This window comes from Dermochelys coriacea, chromosome 4 (genome assembly GCF_009764565.3).
Source record: "Dermochelys coriacea isolate rDerCor1 chromosome 4, rDerCor1.pri.v4, whole genome shotgun sequence".
Lineage (NCBI taxonomy): Eukaryota > Metazoa > Chordata > Testudines > Dermochelyidae > Dermochelys > Dermochelys coriacea.
In genome coordinates this window covers 139,384,992-139,402,597 of record NC_050071.1, presented here as the reverse complement: position 1 = coordinate 139,402,597, position 17,606 = coordinate 139,384,992, and the positions used below count along the sequence as shown (strand labels likewise).

The window sequence follows — 17,606 nt, the reverse complement described above, 5'->3', positions numbered from 1 at the left end:
CTGACGGTTACGAATGACCAAGGGAAGAGGTGGATTCTTCATCTTTAGTGTCTTCAAATCTAGAAAGGCACCCCATCTTGAAGATATACTTTAGCCAAACACAAGTTATTGGCCTCATTAGAGGTAACTGGGTGAAATTTAATGGCCTGTGTTATACAATAGTCAGAGTACATGAGCCAGTGGTCTCTTCTGGCTTTAAAATCTGCATATCAGTGTTTCCCAAAGTGATGTTTTTTTCAGCATTGGAGATGAAAGAAAATTGGGCATGATTCCTGCACTCTCCAGCCCCACTACAAATGGAAGACACTGGGGAGTAAGTGCAAAAAAAGGGTAGACTTAAAATCTGAATGCGAACAAATGGAGAAAAGAAAACAAGATAAGGAAAGTGGAACAAACAAAACAACAGGGTTGGAAGAAAACAAAAAAGTCGCAAGGTGTGGGTTAGGGTACAAGGGAACCTAAGGCTAATACACAAATCCTTAAAAAGGTTGGAAATTACTTAACATGAATCTTGTTTTTTAAAAAATGCACATTTTTTTTGTCATTTAGGACCATCTTTGTGTGAGAGCCTTTGCAGTAATTTATTTCTTCAGTCTCTGCACATTTGCACTTGTGGGATTGCACATTCTAGTGATGAACTAGTTAGTTGCAAGGATGTGCGATCCCACAAGCATGAATGTAGAGACAACTGGGAAGTAACCTCTGTCTTGATGATCTAAGTATTAAAGAACAGTAACAACCAATATTTTCAAAAGATGCAGTAGTAACACTGAAGTCCAGATTCCTTACTTAATGTGAACATATACCAACAGTGGCAACTTAAATCTTTCAGAGTAGCAGCCGTGTTAGTCTGTATTCGCAAAAAGAAAAGGAGTACTTGTGGCACCTTAGAGACTAACAAATTTATTAGAGCATAAGCTTTCGTGAGCTACAGCTCACTTCATCGGATGCATTTGGTGGAAAAAACAGAGGAGAGATTTATATACACACACACAGAGAACATGAAACAATGGGTTTATCATACACACTGTAAGGAGAGTGATCACTTAAGATAAGCCATCACCCACAGCAGGGGGGGGAAGGAGGAAAACCTTCCATGGTGACAAGCAGGTAGGCTAATTCCAGCAGTTAACAAGAATATCAGAGGAACAGTGGGGGGTGGGGTGGGGGGGAGAAATACCATGGGGAAATAGTTTTAGTTTGTGTAATGACTCATCCATTCCCAGTCTCTATTCAAGCCTAAGTTAATTGTATCCAGTTTGCAAATTAATTCCAATTCAGCAGTCTCTCGTTGGAGTCTGTTTTTGAAGCTTTTTTGTTGAAGTATAGCCACTCTTAGGTCTGTGATCGAGTGACCAGAGAGATTGAAGTGTTCTCCAACTGGTTTTTGAATGTTATAATTCTTGACGTCTTGTGTCCATTCATTCTTTTACATAGAGACTGTCCAGTTTGGCCAATGTACATGGCAGAGGGGCATTGCTGGCACATGATGGCATATATCACATTGGTAGATGCGCAGGTGAACGAGCCTCTGATAGTGTGGCTGATGTGATTAGGCCCTATGATGGTATCCCCTGAATAGATCTCTGATGTTCTAGATGTTCTCTGTGTGTGTGTGTGTATATAAATCTCTCCTCTGTTTTTTCCACCAAATGCATCCGATGAAGTGAGCTGTAGCTCACGAAAGCTTATGCTCTAATAAATTTGTTAGTCTCTAAGGTGCCACAAGTACTCCTTTTCTTTCAACTTAAATCTTGGGTCTGTTTTTTCTCTCTTCCTGCAAAACTGAAAATTCAGCTATAGTGTGTACAGTTATGTATGAACTGCTTCTCCTGCAGTTGGCTGACTCTTGAGCTGCTCCCCCTCCCTCCTTTCCCCCCCCCCCCAGGTAATGGGTTGGAGAGGGCCTGGAGAGCTTTCCTGGAGAAAGTGGGGAATTTGAGAGAGCAGCTATGAAGCTCTGGCTTCAGAATTAAAGTATTTACATAGCAGAAGTTCCACAACTCAGATCCTGTGAACCTTCTACTCCAACCTAGTTCACAAGTGTGGTGCTCATCTTATTTTAAAGAATTCCCAAACAAAACCTCTGTTAACTTATAGTTAAAATTTAAGTACATTTTGAATTAACACACAAGCTTACAAATCACTCAAGAAACCCAAATGCTAAAAGATATTGAAATCACAAGCTAAGGTAACACAGTTATGCTTTTTATTGATACATGCATAAACTGGAGACTTATTTGTGCTTATTCTGTACCTTAGGTATAGAAGTTTTAACTTCATTATTTTTCTTGGTTTTAAGTTCATTTTTTATACAGTTTGATATGAGACTGATAACACTAGGAAAAAACAGCTTCCTGTAGAATCAGTTTAGTATTTTATCATGTGATTAATTTGGCTGCTCTTTAATTGATGTAGTCCTTGTTTATCCCTGGGTCCTAAAATCTCTTAGCTGTCAGCTTTTATGCCTCTTTTTTTCCATACTTGCATAAATAGGGTCTATGTGTTGAGGCTTGGTATAATATTTTACAGGATGAGACATTTCATTGTTCCTTCTTCGTAGGTGCTTTATTTGATAAACAGGATAGTAGAGTTAAGTTTGATCTAAAAGAGACGTTTTCTCTTGAGCAATAATCTCACTAAAATGTTCCAGTTAAACAAATGTGAACTCTGTTAATAGAACTGAACAGTTCTTGTTCATTTCCACTGTAATCTAACATAGTTTTTAGGTTAGTACTGGTTAGTTTATACCTGGGATTAAGAATTAGGTAGTATGTTTAGAAGTGAGGAGGGGTACCAAGATTACATTTGCAGAGTGAAACTGATTGAGACAGTTCAAGTTTGAGCTGTGAGATTTGAGAGATTATGATTTGAGGCCACACATTCTTGTTACATTAGTTAAAATCACTGGCTTCTCCATTTCCATTTCTTTGTGGAAGTAGAATATCTCACACAGCTAAAATTTGAACTCTGTTTTGATTCTAACAAAGTTTTAGATAAAAATGGAAAAATTATAAAAGGCTCTCCTGCCTCCCCCCTCCCCATTTGCTACAGGCGGCTATGACAATATATGACATTCCAGATTTGCTAGGAGGAAGGGGATGCTTGGGATCTGTTGTCTTCTCAGAATCATTTCTGGCATCACAGATCTTTATAAAGGAAAAAGGTAACTGTTTCAAGCTCTTTCATGCACATTACTATCTCTTAATGTTTTATCAATTCATAATGTAATTAAATGGAGTAGTAAAATAACTTCTTGTATGTTATCACTGCTATTTTGAAGATTTTAGTAAGTAAAGACCTAACTAAAATTTTTAATTTGCTAGTAATCTAAGGAATCCAGTTGTTTAATTTTAATGGAGAAGATTGCATTCATTTTTTCTCTGCAGCTAATCTAAGGGACTTGTTTGTTTCCGCTATCAGCTTCATGGGATTGCTAGACAGAAGAATCTCATGCATAATTGCCTTCTCAGCTTTTCAGTCTTATTGCATATTCACTTGATCTTGTATTATAAAAAAGGACAAATAGAAGCACCTGATTTACCTTCCCATACCTTTCATTATTTCATATATAGTTTTCTCATCCTGTACTATTTATTTCAAAGCTAGAAACAAGTAAATGAAAACTAAAAATGAAGTGGATGCAACTTTTATTTGTTTTTTAGAACAGTCTTGATTTAAAATACAGAATAGTAGGTAACCTTCAACCAACTTCAAATCCCACTAGATATTTTCCACAGTGCAAGAGTGAAAAAAGCCAAAGGCTTTGGTAACAAAGCCATTTGTGTTAAGAATTCCTATAGCATAAGATAGAAAATTTGCTCAAGACATTGGGTTCTAACCAAGTGGATCACCTTTTTTTTACAATGTGAGGAGGGTTTTAGCTGATTCTTGTGGATTGCTCTTTTTAAAAAAATAAAATAAAACAGCAACAACAACAAAACCCTAATACCAATATTACATATGCTGAAGTGTTCTGTTTAATATTGGTCAGGACTGTTGTTTCCCAAAGCTAGGCTCCGTTTTTCCTTGCTTTCCCAGCTCCACAAGCGGAGAAAGGGGAAAAAGTAAAAGACGTTTAGCTCAGGCAGTAGTGGGAGTCAGAGAGAGAAAATAAACAGCTGAAGGGTTGAGGGACGTTGGCAAAAAGGGAAAGGCAAATAAGAGTCCTAGAGAGGAATGAGGACTGTTAATGTGCTCTGCAGGATTTCTGATGGATGGGTGATGGTACTGAAAAGGCTGGAGACCTTGTCATGTAAGGAACACGGATGATTTAGAGAATCAGTAGTTTATAAGTAAACTAATAGCAACTTGAAACCCTCATCGCTGGTAGTGGAGACTAATAGGAAAATAAGGTGGTTTGATAAGGTATGTAAGTAATTCAGAAGGAATAATACTACTTTTATTTTTGACATTTGCTTTCCTACAGATGGCAGTATTAATACAGAAACCAGCTACATCATTCTTACTGCAGCTATCCCAAGATATGTTTCTTGGCTGGTTAGTATAGTGCAACTTAAGTATTTCATACCCTGTAAGTTTTGTAAATGCATTCCTCCTGAAGAAAAAATAGGTACATATAAACATATAAAGCATGTGTGAATACTCTAACTCCATTTATTGGTAAGTAACATTCCTTTTAAATAATCTGAAAATGGCTTATGCTGAAGGTATTTAGTCATTCCATCAATCTTAAATGTACAAGTAAGTAACTGCTGAATGGTTTATCCAAGCTGACAGGTCTGATTTTTGAGAAGTGAATTAATTGTTGGGCATTTTATAGCACTTGGATAGCTAACGTGACTTGTTGTCAGTGTAGAACTGCTCCTACAAAATTGGAAATCTGAGGCCAGATCCTCAGTTTGCACACTTCCTGTGAAGTCAGTGGAGTCGTGCTGATTTACATCAGCTGAGGATCTGATCCCTGGGAGAGAGTCTACTAAAAATTATTTGAGGAAGGATTCTCCTTTCTCCAGCCCTTTTATGCCACTTTGGCCTTTAGAGGCTGCTTTAACTGGAGCAGTCCCTTGGATGCCAAAGTTATGCTGTGTTTTGGCCCCCACAGCAGCGCAGAATTGGAAAGGTGCAAAGGTCGCTTAAAGCTCAGAATCTGGTCCCCCACCTTTGAATATCATTAGTCACCCAATGCTGTTACTAAAGCTGTATAAAGGGCATTTGTTTCCCATGAATGTTGAGCAGCATTTTTATTATTAAAGCAAGTTTAAAATCAGATCATTCATTCACTGTGAATATAAATGGAAAATGCAATTTGGTTTTGCCTGCAGGTTGAAGATAATGAAGTGAAACTGTCTGAAAAGGCGCAGCAAATAGTGAAGGTATGTAATAATATACTACTTAAACCAGCTGCTGATTCAAGGTAAACTTATTTAGTCAAAACATAAAGGTGATGCTTTCAAGATCTGATCACAAATAACAAGTGCTGTCAAGCGATTAAAAAATGAATCGCGATTATTCGCACTGTTAAACAATAATATAATACCATTTATTTAAATATTTTTGGATGTTTTCTACATTTTCAAATATATTGATTTCATTTACAACACAGAATACAAAGTGTACAATGCTTACTTCATATTTATTATTACAAGTGTTTGCACTGTAGAAAGACAAAAGAAATAGTTTTCAGAGTAGCAGCCGTGTTAGTCTGTATTCGCAAAAAGAAAAGGAGTACTTGTGGCACCTTAGAGACTAACAAATTTATTAGAGCATAAGCTTTCGTGAGCTACAGCTGCATCCGATGAAGTGAGCTGTAGCTCACGAAAGCTTATGCTCTAATAAATTTGTTAGTCTCTAAGGTGCCACAAGTACTCCTTTTCTTTAAAAGAAATAGTATTTTTCAGTTCACCTAATACAAGTACAGTAATGCAGTCTCTTTATCATGAAAGTTGAATATGCAAATATAGAATTATGTACAAAAATACTGCATTCAAAAATAAAACATCTAAAATTTTAGCGCTTGCAAGTCCACTCAGTCCTACTTCTTGTTCAGCCAATCTCTTAGACAAACAAGTTTGTTTACATTTGCAGGAGATAATGCTGCCTGCTTCTTGTTTACAGTGTCACTTGAAAGTGAGAACATGCATTCTCATGGCACTGTTGTAGCTGGTGTTGTAAGATGTTTACATGCCAGATGCGCATGCTTCAACCACCATTCCAGGGGACGTGTCCATGCTGATGATGGGTTCTGCTCGAAAACCATCCAAAGCATTGCAGACACACATGTTCATTTTCATTATCTGAGTCAGATGTCACCAGCAGAAGGTTGATTTTCTTTTTTGGTGGTTCGGGTTCTATAGTTTCTGCATCGGAGTGTTGCTCTTTTCAGACTTCTGAAAACATGCTCCACACCTCATCCCTCTTGGATTTTGGAAGGCACTTCAGATTCTTAAACCTTGGGTTGAGTGCTGTCTTTAGAAATCTCACATTGGTACCTTCTTTGCGTTTTGTCAAATCTGCAGTGAAATTGTTCTTAAAACGAACAGCAGCACGTGCTGGGTCATCATCCGAGATGCCCTAACATGAAATATATGGCATAAAGTGGGTAAAACAGAGCAGGAGACATACAATTCTCCCTCAAGGAGTTCAGTCACAAATTTAATTAACGCATTATTTTTTTAATGAGCGTCATCCGCATGGAAGCATGTTCTCTGGAATGGTGGCCGGAAGCATGAAGGGGCTTATGAATGTTTAGCATATCTGGCACGTAAATACCTTGCAGTGCTGGCTACAGAAGTGCCATGTAAATGCCTGTTCTCACTTTCTGGTGACATTGTAAATAAGAAGACAGCAACATTATCTCCTGCAAAAAATGTAAACAAACGTTTTTGTCTGAGTGATTGGCTGAACAAGAAGTAGGACTGAGTGGACTTGTAGCTTCTGAAGTTTTAAATTGTTTTGTTTTTGAGTGCAGTTATGTAACCAAAAAAATCAACATTTGTAAGTTGCACTTTCAGGACAAAGATTGCACTACAGTATTTCTATGAGGAGAATTGAAAAATACTATTTTTTCTGTTTTATCATTTTTACAGTGTAAATATTTGTAATCAAAATATACACTTTGATTTCAGTTACAACACAGAATACAAGATGTATATGAAAATGTAGGAAAAACATCCAAAATATTTAATAAATTTCAATTGGTAGTCTCTTGTTTAACAGTGCAATTAAAGCTGTGAATAATCGCGATTAATTTTTTTGAGTTAACTGCAACTAATCAACAGCCCTTCAAACAACATGTCCTCGTATAATGGACTGTGCATAATGTATTATTTGATTTGTCTTTCTGTATATAAGGAAGTTTGTTCTTTTTCTCCCGTTTTTCCCCCCTGCCTTCAAACTACATTGTACAAAAATAACAGATTACGTCAGTGAATATGACAGAAACACAGTTTCAGGTTTCTTTACTGCAAACAAGCAGCTAAAAACTAACACCAAAGAGTTCTATTAATCAGTCGTCTTTGGAATTTTGGTTTTAGATAATGTTACCCCTTGAGTTGAGTTATCAAAAATATGTATTGAAAAGACCAATACTAATATACATATTTTTTTTAATTTATAGCAGGCTACATGCCTAAAATAAATAAATACATATAGGAAGTATGAACAAAATTGTGTAGCATCTGGAAATATCTCAAAAATCTTAGTTTTTCATCTGTGGTTTAATTTGCAGTTGCCTAACCTTTCAATATAAATATATTCTTGTGATTTCTGTTCCTATTAAACTGTATAACATGTTTTTATTTCAGTGGACTGATGATGTAAAAACAAAAAGCCGATGCTCTGTGAATGTGAAAAATAACTTAATAGGTTTTATTTTACAAAACTGTGTGTGGGGGAAGCACTTTTTAAAATGATACTCCAGACCTTAGTTGTGCCATTAAAAGCCACCTTATCTTCGGATATGCAGAGATTAGGTACAATACTTACAAAGTTAGTCAGAAAGGATCTAATGCACTGATCTAGCTTTTCTCAATATAAACCTTTACCATTTACTTGTTTTTGTTGCATCTGTTTTTTCTGTAATTCAGTCCTTTAATTGTCTGACAGGAACTCTAAAACTATTTATCAATTAGGCTTTTTTATTTTTATTAAAAGTACTTATTTTTATTCAGAATTGTATTTACAGAACAGAATTTGGTTTTGTGTAGCATTTTTTGTAATCCAGGTACTTAAACAACAAATGATAATATAGTGACTGTGTAGGCAAATGGAGCAGCTATTATGCACTCAGCAGTAGCTGTCTCATAAGTTTGAACGCCAGCAACTGCTTAATGAAAGAGAAAATATTGTCCACAAAACGAGAGATTTTTTGTATGAGTACTATCTTTTAACTTGCATTTGTAGAGTCACCATAGAAGGGCAAAAGGGACTTCTCTTTTTGAGAGATGGTATATTTTAATGCAAACCCATCCTTTTACTGTATAATGTAAATCAAATGTATAAAACTTGGTCAGGTTCAGAATGAATAGTCACCATCACCTATATAGTCTGTAATGACAGGTTTCAGAGTAGCAGCCGTGTTAGTCTGTATTTGCAAAAAGAAAAGGAGTACTTGTGGCACCTTAGAGACTAACAAATTTATTAGAGCATAAGCTTTCGTGAGCTACAGCTCACTTCAAATGCATCCGATGAAGTGAGCTGTAGCTCACGAAAGCTTATGCTCTAATAAATTTGTTAGTCTGTAATGTTAGAGTAAAACATTTTGCTTCCTTTTTAGGAAGATGAATCCTTCCTAGGCACTTTCCTCACAGGAGGTGATGGAGCATATATTTATTCTAGCAGTTCAGAAGCCATGCCTGAGGAAGGTGAGTTTTTTTTTGTTGTCTTTTGTAAGTGTTAAAGAACAGTTCAGCATTCTAAGTAGTTACACAAATCTAGAAGATATGAATCATGTAGTGAACTAGGCTCTTCTTTGGGTTGACAAACTACACATGAGGCAAATTATACATACATGGTATACTTATGCTTGGCGCGAAACAAATTCAGAATAATGCTATTTTTACTGAGAGGATTTTTCGTTTTTTTCCCTGGCATTATATTGATATTCTCTGCTTCATTTGTTTCTTTTCATATTTTAAGTCTGGAAGCTCACAAAGCAGTATGTTCATAAGCTTTAGAAAACTATAATTTATGTATTAAGATATTTAAGGTAAATTCACTTTGTCCTTCTGTCCAGAGAGGAGAAATTTTATTATGGTGCCAAAATGCAAGATAAAGATGCTGGAGAATTTACATCTTCTCCAGTGCTAGGCAGAAGTTGAAAACTTGAGAGAGAAAAAAAAAAAGTCCTGCAGCAGTCTAGGAGTATCTGTTCAGTATCTTTTTTAGTAGTAGATACAGAGATAGGGTGAAAATAGCATGATGTGCCTTGTGCTTAATAATTTTCAGATTGCAAGATTGAGTTTAGGCTGACTACAAGGTGGAGAAATGTATTAAGCCACCCATAGCAATGTTGCACAAAATGAGGTTTGAGTCTCTCTATAGCATGGGAGGAGAATAATAGTGGTTTTGGGTTTGTTTCTTTAAACTGTTCAGCAACGTCTGCCAAATAGCATGTTCTTCTGTTTTGTGAGATCTGTTAAATTAAATCTTTTTTGATCGTTTTGGAGGTGGGGATCTACCAGGAGGTGGCACTAGGGATTATTGCACTACATGTTCTCTGTAGACTTGATTTAATTTCTTGCTTATGTAGCAAAGGAACATGAACTTGGCCTCCTCATCCCCAGCCATTCACGCTGCCAGATGACTGCACAGTTCAGCATGACTGGCCCTTTGTGCCTAAGTAAGAGAACCAGGATTAGAACATTTCAGAGCTGAATTGCATTTGCTGGCAGAGCTGTGTGGGAAAACTTCTGTAGTACCTGGATACTGTGTGGTTGGCTCAGTTCAGTGTGACAAGTCTCTTGTTTTAATGAAGATTAAATTCACTCCAACTTAAATCTAAAATATTTTTTCAGAATTTTTTCCATGTATAAATGGTTTCTATTCCTATTGGTTGGTAAAAATTTCCTCCTTTTTCAGGATTATATTTGTGGTGATTAGGAATTCTTTTATTTTGATCTAATACATTAACAGGATCTTGCCAATTTAAAGGGCATTCTTTGCCATATTAAGAGTTGGATAATAGTGAAAGTAGGATGATATCAAACTGGTCTTGTGTGAGGTAATTAGGTGACTTGGAAGTTAACCTGACCCCAGGCATTTGGATATAGGCTAAATCTAGTCTCTTTCTGGTCTTACTTTTTTGTTCCAGAAGCTCTAATCTTAGATTCATAGATTCCAGGGCCAGAAGGAACCATTGTGATCATGTAGTCTGACTTCCTGCATAAGAGAGGCTATAGAATTTCCCCCCAAAATAATTCATTCCCTTACTTACTACCTCCTTTTGACTTGTCCCCTGTTTTGATATCTGTCTTCTGTGACATGCCACATGTCTTGCTTTCTTTTCTCAACCACCCAAGAAAAAGGCATATTAACTCTGCAATATGCGTGGTTTTAGCCTTGGGAGTAATGAAGCTGTTCCCAAACACCCACAGTCTGACATCTGTGTAATTGTATACAACCTGCCACTTTATTGAACAGTAAATGCCATTGTCCCAAGACATGGATTACTAATACACAGTCGAAGGCTAGATTGTGTGCCTCTATTTTCATTGTGCTCTTCATTCTGGCCTTAAACTTGTATTTTTTTTAGTCTCCCTATTGTGTTCATCAGCAATGTTCCATTTTATTGATCTTTCTGTATGGTAGTCACAGGCATAAGAGGAATGCTAGAGAGCATTTATACAAGAAAATATAAATACAAACTTCAAAACCAGTATTCTCTCCCATTAATTGTTATATTTGAAGTTGAATAGTCAATTGTATTCACAAAAACAATGCTGATCTGTCACTTTACCTACCTACCTGAACTATGAAAGTCCTACTTTGAAAACTGCTAATTTGTTTTGTATTGGTGTTTTTCTTTTTGGAATAGAATGCTAAAGATTTTGTATCCATAAACTTCCATTTTGTTCTCTTTCAAGAGAGAAGGTATTAAGACACCTATTGTTTCATTATACCATAATTTGGTAGACTGTGTGTGTGATGTATATCCTATTTAATCCTCTCTCAATTCTGTCCCTTATTTTTGTCTTAATTTAGTCTCTCCCTTCCATAGAGAAATAGATAATTCTTCCTACTCCTCTTGAACGTTCTTTTACTTCTCTTCCTTTTCTTCTTCCTCCTATGTGCTTTTCTTCTAGAGTGCTGCCCTGGCCCCTGGATGGAATGGCTATTAATAGTGGCTCTGGTCGCACTGGTAGTTCCTGGTCTCTCTTGGCTTCTGCTATAGCTAGCAGGAGCAGTTTTGCTTATGTCAGCTTGTGGTTCCTTTCCTTCTCTTATTTAACAGCTGAGCTCCTTCCTTAGAACAGCATTTGTTTAGCTGTTGTGATAACTAGGCTGTCGTCTCCTTCTTTCCAGCTGCTTCCACAGGCCATCCAAGTTTTCTTAAGAGCCTTGATGCCTGTAAAATCAGCTGGAAACTAGGAGGGGGAGACAGTACTGTGTGACCTACTGACTGTTACTGGATCACCAGCAAGTTTGAAAATTGCTGACCAAAATGATAGATTTTATTCTGCATATGAAGATAAGTGAGTCTGCGAATAAAGTAAAGGAACTGGATTTTATAATCTTTGATAGTCTCCAAATATGCAGATAATATCTACTAACAGCAAAAGTAATGTTTGGGATTGGTGAAAGAAAAATAGAACTTGTTCCCTGCCGTTTATTAGGCTAAAATAGTAATTTATATAAAGTGACACTGGCCAGATTAGCATGTCCAAAGTTGGCCCTGTTTTGACATTAATAGGTTAAAATTTTTCCTTGAGGTATCAGATGTTGGCTCTTTTATAGAAAACATGTTAATACATTTTATATATATTTAAATTTTTATATAGATATAAAAAATTGTGTAATAAAAAAAATGTGTAAAAATTCTTATGAAATGTGAAACACAGAAACCATGCCCATCTTCGTTATTTATCTCTCCTAATCAGCATTCACTGTTTTTTCTCAGTTTTGCAGTTAATCATTAATGGATTTTTTTAAAGCCCCACAAAAAATTATTATTTTTGTTATTTATTATAATTTAAAGAGATTCCTGAGCTTAGAACTTACACAAATATGGCAGTTCCTTAGTGTTTCCTTCCCTGATAGCATCTGGAGAAATCTGGTAAAAATTTCTGTTTGGGACAGATGTACAGATGTTATCTGGATTGCCTTCCTGTGGAGTACGTTACTTCTGCTTTTGTTGCATAAGATGATATTTTGGACTGAAACACCAGTTGCATCATGTTGTACAACTTGAATAGACTTTCTTGAAAAAAGTGTCAATAGATATTGCTAAGTAGTGGCGTGTTGCATACATGAATAATCTTTCCATTTTCAATTTTAGGTAAATTATACTTCTTTTCAGATGGTATTCTGTTTTCCCATCCCCATCATGGGAGCATTACTGTTTCAAAAAATCATATGGATTCCATTGAGTTCTATGATGGGGTAAGTGCTTCAGTGGTTTGTAGTTATTGTCAGAGATTCTTTAATTTTTTTACAGGGGTATTTATGAAGTAACTAGCAAAAACATGTTTGAATCTTTATGATAGTGTTTGTAAGACGTGCAGAATATTGTTGACATTCAGCAGAATGCCATTTAGATGCTTCTTGGACTCCAGGATTCAAATTCCTATTCTTTGTGTTAGTTTTACTGTACATTCATGATGGCTGAACTGTAAGTAGGACAAGCTTTTAGGATGGGAACTTCATCATGGATATCTTTGTAGTTTGGGCTGCTAGCTTTATTTTATGCAGTGGAAAGGGGTTTTCTTTTTTTATTAGCTTAATTTTTTTTAAAAAATAGTGTGAAATGATTTGGAAGTAAGTAACAACTGTAAATGAAAACAAAATGTATTTTACTCCTTTATACATCTAGCCAACTTATTTTAACCAGTTTTTTCATTGTTGTGTTTCAAGTCATAGCTCCAGTCGCATGGTTGGTTTGTAGATGAAGTGCTGCAGCTATACCAAACATTTTAAACCTTCAGTCAGATGTTGCTAGCAGTGTACCACTTATCATTTAAAAGGTCATGAGACGTGTCTTTATCTACTGTTGGAGAGTATTGTGTAACTGACACTGTGAAAGGGATGGCTGCTTCACCTTTCCCAGGGAGAGAAAAGTGAGGAAGAAGAGCATGCTGCATATGTGCTCTACATTATTATATATATATATATATATTCCAGTTAATTACAGTAAACCACATGAACCATTTGTGATGGGTTGGACCTCTTGGGAAGCTACCCGATGTGCTGAGATACCACTGAGTCTACCTGTTTTGCCAGCATGGGCCCCCTTTAACCTGTCTTGCTGAACCAGGCTCTTAAAAACCTCCTCACACACACACACACAGGTAGGGCCACACCCAGCTGCAGATCAGCTCTGGGAAGATTTATCTTAAGGGACTTGCTCCAGCATTCAGCTGTCCACCTCCTTTGGAGTGCAGACCCAAAGATATATTATGAAATTCACCCCCTCCATCAATGTGGAGAGAGGTGTGCACACTTCTTGTGCCCCCAGTTAGAAATTACAGAAACTGAGTTTAATAATCAACAAAACAAATCATTAACTATAAAAAGCAGATTTTAAGTGGTAAAGGGGTAACAAACAGAACAAAGCAGATTGCTAAGTAGATGAAATCAAACATGCAAACTAAACTAGTTTCACTAAAGAAATTAGTTACGAATAGCATTTCTCACCCTAGATATTGTTGCAGGCAGTTTGCAAAGTTTCTGTGGTTCAGAGTTCCAGCTATATTCCTTTTCAGACTGGACCCCCCTCCTGCCTTCCCTTTTGTAGTCATTCTTCTTGGGCAGACAGGCCATGGAGAGGAGGAGTGGTCTTTGCCTTCCTGTCCACCCTTAAATAGAATTTACATAAGGCAGGAATCCTTTGTTTCCCAAACTTGACTCCCCCCTTCTCTTACAGTGGAAAGTTGCAAGAAATCCCAGGTAATGTTTTAGTATGAGGTGACAAGACCACCTGACCCTGTAGTATCACAGCATCCATGAGTCAATGGCAGTATGGAGTGTCCACAGGCAGACCAAGCTTTTCACAGCTCATTGTCCTTGCTGATGGGCCATCCACCCTGTCTGGCTTTTCTATTGTTGTACCTGAAGTGTTAGCAGTGCGCATCGCCCAAAGTAGCATAGTTGAAATACAGATACATAGTCAATGTTCCTAACTTCAGATACAGAAATGATACAGGCATACAAATTGTATAATCACATTCAGTAAACCATAATCTTTCCAATGAGATCTCACATGAGCCATCTTGCATAAAGTGTATCTGTTATGTCATATTCATATCATAAGCATATTTTCATAAATAATATGGAATGACACGTTACACTATTATTTTAGCAGACATTACCTTTTGCCACTTTCTGACCAAATTGTTAGTCCATTACACGATGATTTGCCATGTTAAATATATGCTGATTCTGATGTCTTGCTGTGATGCGACTTCTGGGAATTAAGAATTGGGTTAGTGTGGACTTCTCCATTTAAAGGTAGACGCATCTGTTTTAACTACAGTCATTTCTTGTTTTCATAGTTTATTACTGAGAGTGGTAATGTGAGATTACTTGGGATGAGCACAAAGTTTCGTATGTGCTCTAAAAAGAAAAGCACCTGTTTTTCTTCAGTCTCAAGTACTTTAAGTTGCTGTACAAGGACTTCCAGAGAGCATTGTGTAGATATGATTTCATAAAGTTTTAAAAAAAGTAAAATACAAGAAAGGCATGTGCTTAAAGTTGAAAAGCAAAACAGTAGAGAGACCCTAACCTTAGCTGCCTTTTCTTTAATACCATATTGACCGACTCTTTGTAGTTGTATAAGCTATTTTAACACTGACCTTCCTTCTATTGTTTGATTCAAGGCACTCACTTTTATAAAACTCTGGCTATTTATGGGGTCTGGCTATCGTTTTTGAACTGTTGCCAGGTTTGTGTGCAAAGGAAAACCTTGAAGGAGAATTTTATTGTTTAACTGACTTGGCATGAAGCAAGGGTATAGAGCTAAAAATATTAAAACATGACAGGAGGATAAGGGGATTGTTAGTGTGCTGTTTTTGGAAGGTAGAGCGTAACAAAGATGCAGAGGAAAGGATAATCATTTGCATTTCCAAGTGAGAAGGTATTACGAACAAGAGTAAGTAGGACCTCAAAGTAACATGCACATCTTATAAAATTCTAAAATCTAGATTTTCTAATTTTTTTTTGTTTCATCTTTTAATTACAACTAATCCTAGTAACATTGTCAACCGAACAAACATAGGTTTGGAAGTTGACTTGGGACTCCCACTCTTATGGCTGCTGAGTTGACATGCCACTTAATTTCCAGTGAGTTAGCATGGGCTGAGCTTTGTGCTTTTAAAATTTTGATGCTTTTCTCTGAAGAAAGCCATGTGTTCTCCATTCTAGTTAGAGGAAGATTATTACTATGACTCTTAACTAAAAGTACAGGAAGATCGTAGTAAACTATAAACTACACAAAAACGCATGGTAGAAAGGAGTACCAAAAAAGAAGCATGACAGCACCTGTTAGTGTTTGAGCTGTGACCCTCATAACCTAAACTTTAGGTCTGCACAAGAAAATTTTCTCAAACTTCTCTAGCATTTCAAAAAAGTGAACAAAAGCAACAAATTCTGTAAATGCAGAAACATCTAGTTGCAGTACAAGTTTTAGATACATTTAAATTAAAATGCCAAGTGATTGAATAGTAACTTTTTCAGTTTAAGCTTTGATAGTTCAAATGCCGCTAATCTTTAACGGTGCTGTGTCCAGAATTTTTATGTCTAGCTTGATTTAATCATCATAAATAATGCCTGGGTAGGATTAACTTCTCACCAATTCTGAGACTTCATAGTTTTAGTAGTTCTTGAAAGCACAGTGTAAGATATATTTTAAGGCTTTTTGTGATTATTGACCTTTTGAATTGCACTTTGCTGGCTAGTGAGGTTTATTATCTTCCTTTAGAAAAGAAATCATCTTGGTGTACTGCTGTATAATATGCTTTGAAAGCTTCTGTAAAGCTTGGTTCTGTTTATTGCATTGTTAAGCAAATATAGTTACATAACACAAATGGCTTGGGAAATTTACTGTGTTTACACAAATGTAAAGCGAACGACGAAGTAGCTGTTACCTTTTCTGGTTAAAATAATTTGCCTCTTGATGTGGGATTCCAAACTGTTGCTGCTGACTTGAGGCTTGTGTATGGTCCTGTCATAAATATAAAGGGAAGGGTAAACACCTTTAAAATCCCTCCTGGCCAGAGGAAAAATCCTTTCACCTGTAAAGGGTTAAGAAGCCAGGATAACCTCGCTGGCACCTGACCACAATGACCAATGAGGAGACAAGATACTTTCAAAGCTGGAGGGAGGGAGAAACAAAGGGTCGGTCTGTCTGTCTGTGTGTGTGTGATGCTTTTGCCAGGGACAGAACAGGAATAGAGTCTTAGAACTTAGTAAGTAATCTAGCTAGATATGCATTAGATTATGATTTCTTTAAATGGCTGAGAAATTAGTCTGTGCTGAATAGAATGAATATTCTTGTCTTTGTGTCTGTCTTGTAACTTAAGGTTTTGCCTAGAGGGATTCTCTGTGTTTTGAATCTAATTACCCTGTAAGGTATTTACCATCCTGATTTTACAGAGGTGATTATTTTTTACCTTTTCTTACGTTAAAATTCTTCTTGTAAAAAAATTGAATGCTTTTTTCATTGTTCTTAAGATCCAAGGGTTTGGGTCTGTGGTCACCTATGCAAATTGGTGAGGATTTTTATCAAGCCTTCCCCAGGCAGGGGGATGCAAGGTTTTGGTGAGGATTTTGGGGGGAAAGATGTTCCCAAACAACCTTTTCCCAGTAAACCCAGTCAAACGTTTGGTGGTGGCAGTGGAAGTCCAAGGGCAAAGAGTAAAATAGTTTGTACCTTGGGGAAGTTTTAACCTAAGCTGTTAAAAGTAAGCTTAGGAGGTTTTCATGCAGGTCCCCACATCTGTACCCTAGAGTTCAGAGTGGGGAAGGAACCTTGACAGGTCCCATTTCCACATTTGGATTGTTCCACGTTCATTGATGCTGTGGAGCTGCCATTGTGGGGGAGGTGCTGTGCCCCAGAAGCGATGGGTACCATAACCCAGTTCAGATCGGAGCATGACACACACACACTCATTTCTAGGTCAAGCTCCATGGGTTTTGAAGTCCAGGTCTAAACGTTCCTTACAACAGAGAAGTAGTTAGTAGAGGTGGGGAGAATGAAGTTGTTTCTGAGCCTTGTTGCACTATAGTATGCAAGGTTATTGCATCTTTAAGGAAAAAGAAAAAAAGGGCATGTGGTCGTTGTTGCCATCCATGATGGATTTTGTAAAAATCCTCCTTGGCTTTTTCTCTCTTCTGAGTGATCAGTAGCCCGGGCAGGAATTCTGCTTGTTGATGGCTATGCTGAAAGACTTCCCCAGATTGAGGCATTCATATTTAAGCATTGACCAGCCTAA

General features: G+C 36.9%; 1 protein-coding gene across 1 annotated transcript in view; it reads left to right on the top strand.

The window, feature by feature from the left end:
- The window catches only part of DNAAF9 (dynein axonemal assembly factor 9), a 136,489-nt gene that overhangs the window by 72,661 nt on the left and 46,222 nt on the right, over positions 1–17,606 (top strand). The window contains exons 17-21 of the mRNA XM_038398852.2: positions 3,055–3,166; positions 4,430–4,500; positions 5,286–5,336; positions 8,738–8,825; positions 12,458–12,561. Coding sequence (XP_038254780.1) covers positions 3,055–3,166; positions 4,430–4,500; positions 5,286–5,336; positions 8,738–8,825; positions 12,458–12,561 — 426 coding nt within the window. The remainder of the gene's footprint in view (positions 1–3,054; positions 3,167–4,429; positions 4,501–5,285; positions 5,337–8,737; positions 8,826–12,457; positions 12,562–17,606) is intronic.